The 14,390-nt window shown below is 40.9% G+C and overlaps 1 protein-coding gene across 1 annotated transcript in view; it reads left to right on the top strand.

Moving 5' to 3' along the window:
* LOC111149019 (pleckstrin homology like domain family B member 2) overlaps positions 1–14,390 on the top strand; it is a 218,046-nt gene that overhangs the window by 155,495 nt on the left and 48,161 nt on the right. The window contains exons 5-6 of the mRNA XM_022505904.1: positions 4,995–5,138; positions 6,379–6,516. Of these exons, the coding sequence (XP_022361612.1) occupies positions 4,995–5,138; positions 6,379–6,516 (282 nt within the window). The remainder of the gene's footprint in view (positions 1–4,994; positions 5,139–6,378; positions 6,517–14,390) is intronic.

The following is a 14,390-nucleotide window of genomic DNA, read 5'->3' as shown; positions in this document are numbered from 1 at the left end:
GACTTTATTGATTTATTTGACAGACAGAGATCACAGGTAGGCAGAGAGGCAGGCAGAGAGAGAGGAGGGAAGCAGGCTTCCTGCTGAGCAGAGAGCCCGACTCAGGGCTCGATCCCAGGACCCTGGGATCACGACCCGAGCCGAAGGCAGAGGCTTTAACCCACTGAGCCACCCAGGCGCCCCTATGTTATTCATTTTAATCAGTACTTCCAAATGATACTCTTGAAAGACTGCATATTTCCAGGTGATACTTCCACCAACAGTTTGTGAGCATGCCTTGTTCTCCATACACTTGCCAAGGCTGCACATTTTCAAAATTTTTCAATATACTAAATTAATTGGTGTCTAATTTGCTTGCCCTTAATTATGCATAAAGTTAGACATCTTTTCTTATTTTTAGTTGTGAATTTGTGTTTTGACCCACTTACTCATGTTCTTCACCCATTTTTTTAAAAATTTCTTACCTTGTTTTCACTAAGTCATTAGAGTTATTTGTAAGGAAATTAGTCTTTTATCATGAGTGCTCTTAAACACTTACACATAAGCAAATATGTGTACTTATGATATTTTTTAGATGTATAAGTGTTTAAGATTCATATGTAGTCATTATTACTTAGTCTTCTGGTTGTATATTGATTTCAAAATGTCTTCCAAATTTGAGGATTTCTTAAATGGAATTAGAGGAAAATCTTTTGGTGTAACTTTTTTCACACAGGTTAAGATTCTTTTTTTTTTTTCTTGTTTTTTTTTTTTTTGAGAGAGAGACAGTGTGTGCAAGTATGCAAGGAGAGGGCAGAGGGAGAGAGAGCGAGGAATCTTAAGCAGGCTCCATGACCAGTGCAGAGCCCAACCTGGGGCTTGATCTCATGACCCCAAGGTCATTATCTGAGCCAAAATCAAGAGTCAGACGCTTAACTGACTAGCTACCTAAGTGTTCCAAGAATCTTTTTTCTATGAAATTAAAATAAATTCTACTTCTTTTCTAGAAAGGATTTAAGAGAGTGACAAGAAGATGTAAGTTTTATTGGAATAAAATTAACACACCAAAAATAGTAATCAGGAGGAAAAAACAGATGCTATAATCACAAGAATTTATTTAAGTAAACAGGATTAATTAATTAAGTAAGTAACTCAGACCATTAAGTTCAATTCTGAGATTCTTGGCCATTATAGCCAAAGAATGAAAAACAAAAAAAAATTTATCAGTTAAATTTTTGTTGTAAGAGAATGACACAAACTGATTAAGAGAAAGACATTATCATGTGCAAATTTCTGGAAGTAGTTTATCACCTGGAGTATTATTCAGGAGGAGTGTGTGTGTTTGTTTTGACTTTTTTACTCAGTGTTCCTCATCAGGAGTCCATCCTGGACTAACCTTCTGAGTTCTCCCAACATCAGCATCAGGACTTGGAAATGTTCAGTCCTTCTTTCTCCTAATGACCACAGTGACCTTACTCATTCTCTGTGGAAAGTACTTCCGAATAAGACATCTGTCTCCATTGCCAGAGAGTTGCAACTGTTAGAAACTAGGATGGGGGGCAGAATCAAAAGTTGGTTGTGTTCAGCAAAGTAAATGACCCACCATTTGAAAGCTTGAGCGGTTTTCATCAGCCCTTAGGCTTCCTTTGAAGTCTTGTCTCTCTTTTCATTTAAATGTCTTCCAACATAGACAGCTGCAAGACTTTGGTAAAACAGTAAGCTGTGTGTCTCTCTCTAAGGACCATCTTTAGGGAGACAGGTTTCCTGCTGAAGAGAGCTAGGACAGGAGAGCTGCTGGTGTGTAAATGGGCAGATCGTGGCGGATGTTTTTAATTGCCCAAATATGCTCTTGTGGAAAAGGACACCTCTAAAGCTTAGAGCAACCTCCGTTGTGGCCAGACCTGTAAGACTGTGCATCCTTTAGAGACAGGAAATAACAAAGGCGCCTCTGGTTACCTCGCAGCAGCTTAGGCAGGGAGTGAGGGAGGGGATGAGTTCCAAGGACGGAGGTTTGCCTGTATGACTTTATGGAGACAGATATATGTCATCCCAGGACAGCAGATAGAAGAGTTTTATTAAATGAGCATTTGTTTTGGATGCTTTTCTTCTTAGTAATCTGCTCACTAACTCATTTACTTAGCAAAGGACAGTGTTTGTTATTAACCGATCTAAGGATCAAATGCAGAGGAGAAGAATATGACAGATCCATTGATTTACGGAAACAAAGATTTTGATGATATTTAGGAAACCTGAGACTTACTGTTCTGGAACGTAGTTTTAGCTAACACATAAAGATACAGATGACCTTAGAAATATGCACATTTAATATAATTTAATATTTTAAAGATTTACTTATTTTAGAGAGAAAAAGTGAGAGCAAAGGGGGAGGAGCAGAGGGAGAGGGAGAAAGAGACTCTCAAGCAGACTCCCCACTGAGCGTGGAGCCTGCCGCCAGGCTCGATCTCACAATCCTGAGATCATGACCTCAACCCAAACTGAGTCAGATGCTTAACTGACTGAGCCACCCAGGCACCCCGGAATACGCTCATTTTAATTGGCTTTTGTGAACCTGTCTTCTGGCACCTGAGGTGAAAGCTGAGAGTAGCTCACTGTTCTTTTTTCCTGTAGTGTTAGGATATAAGTCAAACGTACAGCACTTGTGTGTTTTGTGTACAGGCTTGTGACGTGACTTACAAATATCGTGAAATGATTGCCACGCTTAGTTTAGCTAACATCCATCACCTCATACTGTTATTTGAGGAAAAAAAAAAAAGTTCTTTTCTTTGAGAATTTTCTCCCTCTTCTCTTGTTGAGTAATCATTCTGTCTACAGTGGACAGCCATCACACTTGCACCTTCCTCTGGTTGCAAGAAGTTTCTAAGGAGATTTGGGGGCAAAAAAGCAGAAACAAAGTGTCTCGTTTCTACCGTCCCTCACCTTTCTCTGTGGAGATCGGGTTACCTCATAGATGGCGTATTTGGGGATGCTCCTATGTGTGTAAACAGTACACTCATCCCATTCCATCACCAACCATTCAGTTTTGGAATGCCTTTTGAAGATTTTACTCTTTATAAAAAACAAAAAAGAACGACCATTTCCTAGATAGCACTGATGGTTATAAACAGTTTTTCAAATGGTCTATTATCTACCGTGCCCATTGTGGTCAGTTGTTTAGAAACTTGGAGTTAGATGTTTATAATCGCCACTGTCACCTTTCTTCACCCGACACTTGCTTAGAAAGCTTAGGGTGTGGAGATTGCTCAGCTTTTGTTTGCTCTTAATGCTTGACTTCCACCAGTGAGAGATATTTTTAAACCATGCTGGCAGCTGAAACCCAATATGAAATGTTCACCCAACAGGATACTGGCCTTCTTGGGCCTTTCCTGCTAGGATTACGCATCAGTGATTTTGGAATGCCATTCACTGTTATGGGCCTTCCTCACACCCTAAAACAGCCACCTGAGTACTAAGACAATGAGATTCATTGTGATAAAAAGGTCAGCGGTTGTTTTAATAATTGGCAAGATACTGCATTTAAGATGGCAATTAGGAGCCTAAATGTCAAAGCGTGGAAGGCCTGCGTACTTTTGCGAATCACCCTGAGATACTGTAACATCTCAATTGTTTGATCTCCTTAAGGGGCAGTGAAGTAGGGTAAAGAATAAAGACTGTGAATAAGGAAGGCCACATGCTGGCTCTCTTCTTGAAGTTATTTTCAAGATCATTAAATAAATCAAATGAATTTCATGTGGCATACCAAATGTTAATTATTTCTTTGGTTAATATGAATATTCTTGAATACTAATGAGTAATCTTCAATAATTTACTTATTGAGGCTGCTGTGTTTAATGTCCAATTGTGAAATTGTTTCATGGCTGACTTACTAATGCAGAAAAATTATTTCTTTTTCAAAAAGAGATAAAAATTGAGTAGGTGATGTACCTCTACCCCAGCATCCCCGGACTTACAGAAAGACTAAACAGCTGATATCTAGGATAACTACCTGAAATGGCTGAAAGAGGCGATTTTCAATTCATTATACTCTCTTCTTAAAATAGGCAGTCCCAGTTTGCGTGTGTATGATCCCAAATGCTCCTTTCCTCCCTGGGCACCTGTCATCACTCTGTTCAGGGGTATAAGTATGTCCTCTCTTACCCAGTTTTTTTCCTGATTTTCTCATTCCTTGCCAAAGAACTCAAGTTTTTTTCTGTGAAGTGACCAGTGTCATATTTTGTGTCAGAGAAGCCCACTGGCCCAGTTAGTGTCTTAAACATTATACAGGAAGAAGGTGCTGTAGGATAAAGATAGTAACGTGTGAACACAAGTGAAACATGAATTAATGTCATATTAAGTGTATAGTTTTCAGTGATTTGGGGAATCACCAAAGTAATAAAGCCTGTATTATCCTGGTCATTCACTTCAAGGAACACTGAGGCGAGAGGGGCCAAGTGTATCGTGCCCTTGCTTTTCCACCATGTGTTGGAAAGGAGACAAATAAGCATGAATGCCCATTCACAGATAACCCTAGTGGTGGGGCCCAGGATACGGCTAGAAATTCGGGAAACTGTTGTAGGAACAGTGCTTACTTGGAAATGGGAGAGAATATGGAGCTTGGAGTGAAGGTAGCATCATGCCCTTCAGATCCCCGAGAAAGATGTCAAAAGTCTTGTCCTAGATTCTAGTTCTTTGCTGTGCCAAACTTTTCTCTATGACCTTAAGAGAAGTCACTACAATCTCTATGGACCACAACTTCCTCATCTGTACAAACTTAGTTATTTCAACTTCAAAAGAATATGAATGGGTGAATTTAATTTGGTTTGTATGAGGTAACTTAAGACCCTCACTGCTGAGGATTTGTGGGAAAATGCAGAATTGCAACAGAACAATCACAAGGACGCTTTTAGAATCTAAAGAGGCACTGAGACTGTGAAACCCCAGAATTCCTACTGGTGTGTAAATTGGGCGATTCTGGAATTGAAGTGTGAATAGCCCTTTTCTGTGTTGATTAATTGCAGACCCCTGAGGGTATAAACGATGAACAAAGGATTCAGGAGTTGGCAGCAATGGAAGAGACCCGGATAGCAATTCTGAATAACCTCGAGGAACTTGAACAAAAAATCAAAGATATCAATGACCAGATGGATGAATCTTCCAGAGAGGTATAAAACAGGAGTTGGTGTTTTACCCCTCTCTTTTTTCTCACTTTCCTTTAGCTTAAAAATATTACTGCCTATTAAGGCATAGCTTTGGAAGCAGAATACATAGAAATCAACATGAGTTAGTATTTTCTTTCAGTGGGTCCATGTTAGGGTAAAAATACCTTTTTTAAAAAAGTTTTTTCCTTGTCTTTTTTTTTTTCTTAAGTCCGATGAGACATTTTATTTTTTAAAGATTTCATTTATTTATTTGACAGAGATAGAGCGAGAGAAGGAACATGAGCAGGGGGAGTGGGAGAGGGAGATCAGGTTTCCCATGGGGGAGCGAACCTGATGTGGGGCTCTATGCCAGGACCCTGGGATCATGACCTGAGCCGAAGGCAAATGCTTAATGACTGAGCCACCCAGCCGCCCCAGATGAGACTTTTGATGTACTTTGGGTATAGCCAGTTTTGTCTTAACTAGTGTATGCTCTCTGATTTGCTACAGATCTGTCAATTGAGGTCCCATATATTTAGGTGTCCATGTTCAAATCCAACAAACATTTCCTGAGTATGCTTACTATGAGCTAGACATCGTGTCAGAATATAGGGGGTTTTATATATGAAGAAAACATAGACCCAGCTTTCTAGAGGTTTGCAAACCAGAGAGGAGACAGACACATAGTCTATTATATAATAAGAGAAAGGGGCCATTTTCATACTAACTCCATGGAGTGAGATGGAGCATGTTGATTCTGCCTACCATGTATATACTCACAGATGATGCAGACAGCTATAAGAGGAAGGGGACTGCTCACCTGTCATTTTATCCCAGACCCTGGACGTCCCTCCTGCTGTCATTGTTAGGAATGCATCGCTTGCATGCTGGGCTGGGTGTAATTTTCACTTCCCAAGCTCTGTGGACAAAGACAGACACAGCTGCTCCCAAGGTGGTTTGTGCTTGAGTCTGAATGTGAGCAAATAGGCAAAATATTATTGAGAAGTTAGCAGAAAGGGAGTTATAGTAGAAAAATTAAATGATAGGTGGATTTCTTAGTAAATATATTGCAGGCTGTCCAGCTTTCTTATATAGGAATTCTGAGTCTCACCTAAACTCCCTGGAGTGTTCTCTAGAGCCTACAGTCTGGCTGATACCATAGTACTTTTTGAAATTCGTGGCTGTTAAAAATGCACCTCTAAAGTGGACAATTGAGAATCTCTCCGAAGGTGAAACACCTCTGAGCTTTGTTTTATGTCCTCAGTTGGATATGGAATGTGCTCTTTTGGATGGAGAACAGAAATCCGAAACAACTGAACTTATGAAAGAGAAGGAAATTTTGGATCATCTAAATCGGAAAATAGCAGAACTGGAAAAGAACATCGTTGGTGAAAAGACTAAGGTAAGAGAAAAGTATATTTGAATGCAATTTTTAGGGGCAATATGGTGGTTCCATTTGGTCAAATTTAAATGTTGTATGAATTCCCATGGTTTGGGATTTGTGTGTCATGTTCCTGGAGACAGTGGTACTAGAGGAAAGTCTTAAGATGAGGTAAGTTCTTCACAAAGAACTGTCAGGGATTGAGCCGTGGATGCTAAGGGACTAGAGCCCATAGAACTTTCGAGTCGATATTCCTGACAGCTTAACCTACTTGAGATGAGCGAATCGCTTTTTTCTAACAGGCTTTCTGCTCTTCTGATTGTGCTGTGTTTTTTAAAGATTTGTTTTAGCATAAGAAGTTTATTCTTAATCACTTGTATCCCGTGGGGATGACTTAAGCACATTCAACTGCTGTTGCCTTTTTTCTTTTTCATTTCTCTATTTATTAAGAATTTGAATGGGAACCATTCATTGCCTATGTCCTGACTAACCATTGTCTTCAGTGCAAGGGCATTGCTCTTTGGCAAATGCACTGGAGTTGTAAGGCAATCCTCACACACTGTCAGGTGGAAAATATCCATGAAACACGGTTGACACTTACCTTGGAAAAGGTCTCACTCATACATTTCAGGCCACAACCTGAATATTAGCTGATACCTATTAGGGCAAGTGGGAAAAATTACTCGCAGCTTTTAGAATTCAGGGTTGTAGTTGGGTTTTTATCTGTTTATTTGTTTATTTCCTCTGGGAAATATTTTACTTTTCTCTCCCATTTTGAGTTAGTTACAGCTAAACTAAGCCTAAAAAAATGAAATTCCAGTTTCGGAGGGAAAACGCAAACGAACTTGAACATATTTCTTCCTTGCTCACTATCTTCTCCACTAAGTTGAGAAAAAGGGGAAAAAATCAGTTTGAGTAAGTTCTGGTGGGTAATACGTGGAAAGGATTTTTGCTGAATGCAGCTTCCTTTTTAGGCTCTTCTTTGTTTGAGACCTATAAATAAGGGCATTTGATCTTGGTGCCAGAGAATGAGCTCAAAGTGATATTGTCAGAAATTGATGTCAGACTAACAGCTACACATCAATTTCTTGCTTGCCTGCTTGTTGAGATTAACTACCCAGCTTTTTCACATTAAGTTTTATATATATTCTTCTAGCTCCAGACTTTGAAATAGTAAAGAATCCATTTGGGTAGTTGGTATATTTTCTTTAAAAGCCCAAAATCAAGTCAAAGGATTGTCTAGAGCTGCAGTAAAGGACGCTTCTGGTTTTCCAAGATTCTGCACTGGTAACAGCAAGAAACTGTGGGAACCGTGAGATGTCTTTGTTTGGGGTGCTTATTAGTATTTATTTTTATGTCCTACTGGTAAACTTGTGGGACAGAAGAATGGGTATCATGTTCTCTATGAGACTTTCTGCCTTCCTTATCCATGTAGTTATTAATCTTTGTGTAGCCCACACATGGCATGGCCTGAAAATTCTATTTGTCTCCATCATTAACATGAGACACAAAAGCGAAGCAAGTGGTTTCAATGCTTAATCCCACCTCCCAGGGAAAGTCATGTTATATTCTGTGGCTCTAAAGGATAGGTGGATCTCCAGGGACATGGATAGAAACAAGAAAGGAGGCCACCTCCATCCTTCCTATTATTGTTCTGGTAAGCTTGACAGAGGCTCTGAATAGGAGAAGGGACACAGGGGGCTTGAAGTAAAGGACCGACTCATGCAGCTGTTAGGGTATACATTGGTCTTAGTGGGATTATTGTCTGTCATCACAGGGTGTGAAAAATGGCAGAAACTGGCTTTGAGTGAGAGATTCCAGAGAAGAACAAGGGAAGTAGAAACAGACTGGTTATACGTATTTTTGGTTATGATGTTGTATTCTGGTTATGATGTTACACGTAGTTTTGACCACCAAACTCAGAGATTCAGTACCACTTGGTGGCATTTTCGAATAAATTTGTACTGTCTTATGACACGGCTGTTTCACACTTTCACTCTGTTGAAACCTCTGGTCCATTTTCCTCCCACCAAGATGACCTTACCAGCTACTTCCCTGAGAAATCAAATCGGTCCTATCCCTTCCCCACTAAGGAGGGTTCTCTCCCCCCCTCAAAGATAAGTGGCTTGGGATGTGCTCTGGGTATCATTCCATCCCGCCGTCTCCAGGTCAGCTCTTCTGTACCCCACTTCCTTAGCCTTCCCCTCTTTACTGAACTTTGACTGCCAACATGCCAACATTATTTTTACATTTTACTATTATTAAAAAACAAACTACCTTCCAGCTATTGCCTTATGTCATTTCTCTTCATCAGAACCGTGCTTTTCAAACTGTTCTTCCTATACTGTGGGCCCTCTTCCTCAGTTCTAATTAACCACCACCCAACTCCAGTTGGTTTAGGCCCCCACTTCTCCATCAGATTTGTCCCTGGTAAGATGATAAAAGACCTCCATGCTGCCCAACCCACTGCAAGTTTTTTAGTCCCCTTGTGATCAGATGTCCTGAGCAGCATTCAAGACAGAGGACAACCCTTTTTCTTTGTACTTGCCCCTCCTCACCCTGCTCCTTGGCCTCTTGGTGTCTCCTCTTCTGGTTTTCCTTGTCTTTCTCTTACTCATTCTCTCTGGTTTTTCCAACTTGAGTTCCCTTTTCTTATTTCTCTGGCTCTATAAAACTGGTTGTTAGAGTGTTTGTCTCCAAGCTGACCCTCTTCTCTTGTATTCTCATGTTCTCTTATAGCTGTGGCGCCCCATGACCTGTAAACGCTGGTGACAGTCGAGTGCATGTCTTAGCCTACAACACTTTCCCGAAAGTCTGATTCAGATCCTGTAGCCTACCTGATGTCCACACTTAGACAGTTCACACCTATTGCCGACTCAATGCTCCTAATGAACTCTTGATCTTCTCCTTCCCCTTGTCTTCTACACACCTCCCCACCAATCCTGTTCTTCCTCCAGTTTTCCCAGGCCAGGAGATAGCCTCTCCAGCCACCTCTGTGTCCAAATGGTAACCCGGAAGTCAGTCCTGACACTTCTTTCTCCATCACCCTCACATTAAGAGTTCTCAATGATTTCAGCTTCTCTGCATCTCCACTAACAGCATTCTCTTCTAAACCATCAGAATCTCTTCTTTCCTTCCATTTCCAATTGCCTCCCTTTAGTTCATTCTCTTCACAGCAGCCAGAGCGATTTTTAAAAATATATAAAGTAGATCCTATCACTCTGATTTGTGTTCCACCGTATTTTATATAAATTTTATATACTTGTTTTGTGGGTCTTCATCACTCCCCCCTCCTTCACACCATGCGCGTGCTGACCTTCTTTCTGTTTGTTAAAGAGCCATCCTTCTCCCTCACCCCCCCACCTCCTGCCAGGTCTGTTTCCTTGCAGACCTATTTCCCATGCCTGGAATTCCTTTCCCATATTCCATATCTTGTCCGGTCTATCTTTCCGGGCTTAGGTTCATTGTTAGCTCTCCAGAAAAGCCCTTTCAGACCCTTCCAGTCTTGATTATGTTCACCCTGTTGTTCTTTGAGTCCCCGTACAAATCCTGTTTCATACTTTACATGTGTTTGGGGCTTCTTAGGTATGGATTTCCCACTCTGGCATGTGAAATAGAGACAGGCAGTGCTCTCCACTGTTTACCGGCTCATAGCACCAGCTAGCATACCACCCAGCATGCTTCGACAATACTGTCCTTAGAGCTCCTGCTAACAGCAAGCCCTTAGCAGAAACACGGAGCCAGACACCTGCGCGAGAGCTCCGCGCTGCCAAGCTCAGGCCATCTGGGATGGTGTGCTTCAATGCACATGCCAGGAGGCTCACCGTCACGCGGCCAGCCCAGCGGGAGTGCAAGACAGAAGGAGGAAGTGACCTCTGCCCTTTGGGATCTCGTTTCCTTTTCCACACACCTGTTGCTGCTGTTGGAAACTGGAATGAGAAAACCAAAACCTGGAGAGATATCCCTGCCGGGCAAGCTCCACCTCAGATGTTGGTAGCACGTCCTGTAAGCCTGGCCCTACTGTTTTGGAGACAAGGCCTGGAGCCGTAGGAGGAAGGCTTGCTGACACCTCAGATTTCAAATACTGGTGTGAAAGGATCGACATCCTTCCATTGGCACTTGAGGCCGGTCCTTGGTATTATTTCTCTTAAGTGATTTGGGGGCTGTCATTCTGTTTTAGCTAGTTGGTAATAAATTAATTACAGGTGTAACTCACTTTTTGAAAGTTCACGTTACAACGCTTCACACTTACCAAAGACCTCCGTTAAAACCTGTTTTCGCTGAGAGAAATCCGAAGAGGATTTCCGCTTTTATGCAAAATTACGGTGAGACGTGACCCTAGCGTTCAGCGTGTGGAAAGCCTTCAGCGCCTGTGCTGCGGGGAATGCGCCCTCACACCCCCAGCAGCCAGAGTGGCGCCACCTAGCCCCCTGCCTGGGAACTACAGCAGCATCTCCGCATCAGCAGCTGCAGCTTCCAACTGTGTCTGTGGACATCTGTGCTTTATCTGCATTTACTTGGTGTATCTGTTAGAAGAGCAAGATGTGTCCTAAGGTATCAGAAAAGCCGAAGAGAAGTTATTTTGGGGGTCTGGGAAAGCTTAACATTTTTTCCATGTAAATTACTGGTAATTGCTTCTTTGCTTTATACCATTTCAGCTTAGGAAGGGTTTCATAGGAGCGCTCCACTTTCAGATACAGAGGGGAACCTGAATGTTATAGATGACTTATTTATTATACGTTACCATCTAAAATATAAACAGTCTAAAATATAGACAACAGAAAATATAGTCTCAGAGACTTTCCGTTACCCAGACTCTCATCATAAAGCTCAGCCACTCTTTGTTTTAGGATCTGTCCTCACACAGACAGATTATGGTATTTTGTTGCTGTCCTGGCCTTGTTTGTAACTAAACAGGCTTAAAGGTGTGAATTGAAGCTTAAATCACTCCACATCATATAACTCCTGCCACAGAGAAATCTTAAGTTATTTGACTAATTCTCCTACTCGAAGCATGTATCATTGTATCTAAAATGGTTACATTTTATTCCCACATTATTATCTTGCCAAGGTACCTGTTACTTCCTCTCCACCCATCATTCAGAGCCAGGGGAAGACAGAGAGCCTGGCCCAGAATTCCTTAGCAGAGTGTTAATGCTTCTGGACTGCAGAACATTTGCCAAGTCACAGGCGGTGTTCAGAAGGGACCCAGCCCTTCCCGTGCCTCTTTCTTACATTTCAAAGTTAGCTGGAGGAAGTGGAAGAGTATCTTGGGATTTGGGGACTCAGTCAACAGGATTCCAGATTAGGGTTCTTTTTTTCTGGTGGTTTTTTGATTAGAGAAATCCCTAGTGTTCTGATTGTCCAGTTTTTTCCACACTAAATTAATCCATCAATTGTGTAATTGAAATGTCAAAGTTAAAGGAAAAAAAAATCTGCAGAAAGAAGTATAAGGATGTGCCTCTATAGAGGCATGTAGAGAATGAGTTCTCAGCTTTCCAGCATCCATTGACACAGGTCCATATTCTTTTCTCTGCAGTTCTAAAATCTGAAAAGTTTTTTTGGGGGGAGGGGGGAATCATTTTGTAAGATTGGCACCAAAATTTAGTTGGTTACGAAACCTGACTTTGACTGATATTCATACCTGTGTAAATATTCATAAGTAGTTGCAGAAATAGAAATGTGTTTGATTATAGGTACTGGTCCCGACCTTACTGGAAATGCCTTTTAATATATGCTATATGAACTGCATTACTTCTATAAAATTGAGAATGTTCTGAAATCTGGAACACATCTGGCCTTAAGAATTTCAGATAAGTGATTTTGGACCTAAAACAATAGCCTTATCTGAACCCATGAGGATGCCTACCTCCCAAACCACAGGGTTTAGGAACTAGAAGGAAGAGTAATCTCAGGGTATATAGAAAGGACTTTGGATCAACTGCGCTTAGAAATGCTGGCTTAGGTACTAAATGAATTTAAACACATCACTGCATCAACTCCAAACCTGACCCAGTGTTTCACGAAACACACCCACGTACTTAGCATGTGCTGGGTTGTGTGCTAAATGTTTGGGAATTACAAAGATGGACCTTAAGTTCTAAGAAAATCTTTATTAAGCTAACTGATTTGGCAGATTTAACAAATAAATAAGTAAATAAATAACCTGTATACATCCCATCCTATATATATTCATATTTATATATAATAAAATATTTATATAGGATGCTCAGGTACATTTGAATTTCAGATAAACAGAGAATAAAGTTTGGTGTAATTATGCCCTAAGCATTATTTGGGACATACTTATATTAAAAGATAATTTGTCATTCATCTGAAATTCTAAGTTAATGGAATGTCCTCTGTTTTATCTGGCAGCCTCACAAGCTAATAAAGTAAGCATCTTTTCAGAGTAATCTTGAACCATCTGCTTACCAAATATTACTTAGATGTGGTAAAATTATGTCTTCACTGGGTTTCAGGAATTTTCTGTGTAATATTGAAATTCAAATAGAGCCAACAAGTTAAATTTCAATTCCTTCCTTCAAGAATACAATTCAAGGGACGCCTGGGTGGCTCAGTTGGTTAAGCAGCTGCCTTCGGCTCAGGTCATGGTCCCAGTGTCCTGGAATCGAGTCCCACATCGGGCTCCTAGCTTGGCGGGAAGCCTGCTTCTCCCTCTGCCTCTGCCTGCCGCTCTGTCTGCCTGTCCTCGCCGGCGCTGTCTCTCTCTCTCTCTCTGACAAATAAATAAAATCTTTAAAAAAAAAAAAAAGAAGAAGAAGAATACAATTCAAAAGAGAGAAACTTGTTACTGTCTTCTAACCACATTGCCAGCAAAGTGGTCCCATGATGAGCTTTCATTAAGTTCATTAAAGTTCATTAAATCATTAAGTTCATTAAAGATTATTGGTAATTCTTGTGTACAAGTTCAAGTTAGTTAAGGTAAACTCACCCACACTCCTGATCATCTGTCTCACTAGAAGACAGTCATTTTGCATCTGAGCTTGAAATGCATCCTTCCTCTCTGAACGTGCATTGGGTATTGGAATCTCATGGTACAGTTTTTGTTTGGTTTACTTGAGGCATCTAATCTGAATGTAAAAATTTGTGCAGTTGGAGTGTCACTTGTAAAAGGGCCTTTTGTACTGTGAAATAAAGGCATTAAGCCAAATATTTGAAGAGCACTCTTTGGTGCCTTGTATATTAATGTCCCGTGTCTTCATTTAAAAAATCGAATTGTTGTTAATTGCCTTTGCTTCTCCACATCATTCTGGGTAGCTCATTCGGGGGTTCCCAACCTGGCTGTATAGGAGAGAGCATGGAGGGATTTTTTTAAATGCTCATACCCTATTTTGCTCCTGAATCTCTGACTGCATGGAGACTTGGAAAATAGTATATTTTAAAGTTCACCCAGATTTGTCTAATGTGCAGTCCAGACTAAGAACCACAGAGCTAACTGGACCATACTTCATGAGGACACTGATCAGGCGCTCTCTTTTCTTTCTTTCTTTCTTTCTTTTTTTTTTTTAAGATTTTATTTTTTATTTATTTGATAGAGAAAGTGCAGCAGAGGGAGAGGGAGAAGCAGCCTCCCACTAAGCAGGGACCTCGATGTGGGGCTCAGTCCCAGGGCCCTGGGATCATGACTTGAGCTAAAGGCAGACACTTAACCAACTGAGCAACCTAGGCAATCCAGGCTCCCTCTTTTCTCTACGTATAGTCCCTGAGTGAGTGAATAAACAACTCAAGTGAATAGAAGTCCGATTTTATATACTGACTTCTGCTTTACTTTGCTGTGAATAATTACTGTTGGTCATACATATGCTTTAGGAACATCAGTCTTAAACATAAAGAAAGGGCAGAATCTGGCAATGAATTTGTGACCCACATGG

Source organism: Enhydra lutris, unplaced genomic scaffold (genome assembly GCF_002288905.1).
Source record: "Enhydra lutris kenyoni isolate GAN:26980312 unplaced genomic scaffold, ASM228890v2 scaffoldscaffold2, whole genome shotgun sequence".
Classification (NCBI taxonomy): Eukaryota; Metazoa; Chordata; class Mammalia; order Carnivora; family Mustelidae; genus Enhydra; species Enhydra lutris.
The sequence above is the reverse complement of the archived record's forward strand: the minus strand, read 5'-3'. Positions and strand labels throughout refer to the sequence as shown.